The sequence below is a fragment of the Mus pahari genome, chromosome X (genome assembly GCF_900095145.1).
Source record: "Mus pahari chromosome X, PAHARI_EIJ_v1.1, whole genome shotgun sequence".
Taxonomy (NCBI): domain Eukaryota; kingdom Metazoa; phylum Chordata; class Mammalia; order Rodentia; family Muridae; genus Mus; species Mus pahari.
This window is the reverse complement of record NC_034613.1, coordinates 28484023-28485352: the sequence shown is the minus strand read 5'-3', so window position 1 is coordinate 28485352 and position 1330 is coordinate 28484023. Positions and strand designations below refer to the sequence as shown.

At 44.8% G+C, this 1330-nt stretch overlaps 1 protein-coding gene across 1 annotated transcript in view; it reads left to right on the top strand.

The window, feature by feature from the left end:
* Nucleotides 1-1330, top strand: part of LOC110313768 (A-kinase anchor protein 17B) — a 42080-nt gene that overhangs the window by 35903 nt on the left and 4847 nt on the right. Inside the window, 2 exon segments of the mRNA XM_029534521.1 lie at nucleotides 273-1070; nucleotides 1073-1320. Coding sequence (XP_029390381.1) covers nucleotides 273-1070; nucleotides 1073-1320 — 1046 coding nt within the window.

Genomic DNA, 1330 nt, shown 5'->3' with positions numbered 1-1330 from the left:
TGAGTATGTGTGGCGATCACCACTGTGTGAGTATGTGTGGCCATCACCACTGTGTGAGTATGTGTGGCGATCACCACTGTGTGAGTATGTGTGGCGATCACCACTGTGTGAGTATGTGTGGCGATCAGAGAACAGTTTGCTGAAGTCAGGTCTTTCCCTGAGTTGGAACGCAGGTCATTAGGCTTAGAGGCAGGCACCTTTATACCTCCTGAGCCATCTTGCTGGCCCCATTTGAGTTTTCATGAGAGATCATTAAATCTTTTTTTTTTAAGGGATCCACACAGTGTAACCCACAGGAAGTTGATGTTATGAAGTCCGAAGCTCATCATACCCCAGGGACCACATTGAAATCACCAGAGGAACAAGAATTAAACACTCAGCATCTTCTAGATTGGGAAGAAATGCCAAGCTATCAGGCTTCCACACTTGATCTTAGTCAAAAGGCCGAGAAGCGGTGCTATCAGGCTTCCGAGTCTGATAGTAAACAAAAACAAAAAGTCAAGAAAAGAACTAAGGCTCAGTTACAGAAATCTTCACACACTCCTGGGGTGAAACAAATGAGACGCTCAGCTAGAAAAGAAGAAACGGGAAAAGCCTTAAGTGATAGGTGTGATTACAGTTCGGTCTCTGACCAGAATTCCTTGCAGAGTACAATGATTGCAGGTCAGTCCCCTGCAAAGGAAGACCACGCCAGTTCTAATGAATCCCATTCTTCTAGACAAGCTGTGATCAACCGTGGCAGGAAACAGAAGATCTATGAAACAGATGAATTTATNGACTATCTATTAAACTATTATCAGACCCCAGAGTATGCCCGATTCTGTCTTGAGGCAAGTCACCTAACAAGCACGTGTCAGTGGCAGAGAGATGTCTACGCTAAGGGGGATGGCTTTCAGGTCTATTTAAGAAAACAGGGGTACCACTCAAACAGTCTGAGTGAAGTGGAAAGCCTGCAAGGGCTAGAGCAGGAAGAAGAGCAGGACTGGCCGGAAGTGTATATGAATGATCCTGAGAGGAAGTCACAAAAGACAGGCAAGATCAACTATGCCAAAGAATTTACAAAGAAATTTAAAAAAACCATTACAAGGACATAGCAAGTGAAACTGATGAGCACCTGTCTCCAACTGATGGAGAGAGCTATCCTGTGGAAAAGATTCACAGTCACCGAATCAAGGATGCTCACCACACAAGGAAAAGCCCAGTTTCCTCATCATTACGGTCAGTAGATGNAGGTTTGCCATTGGCAGACTTCTTGGAGGAAATTAGTAGCGATTCTGAGTGCTTCAGTGAAAGTCTTAGCATGGACCAAGAGGAGGAAAGGTCTATGGCT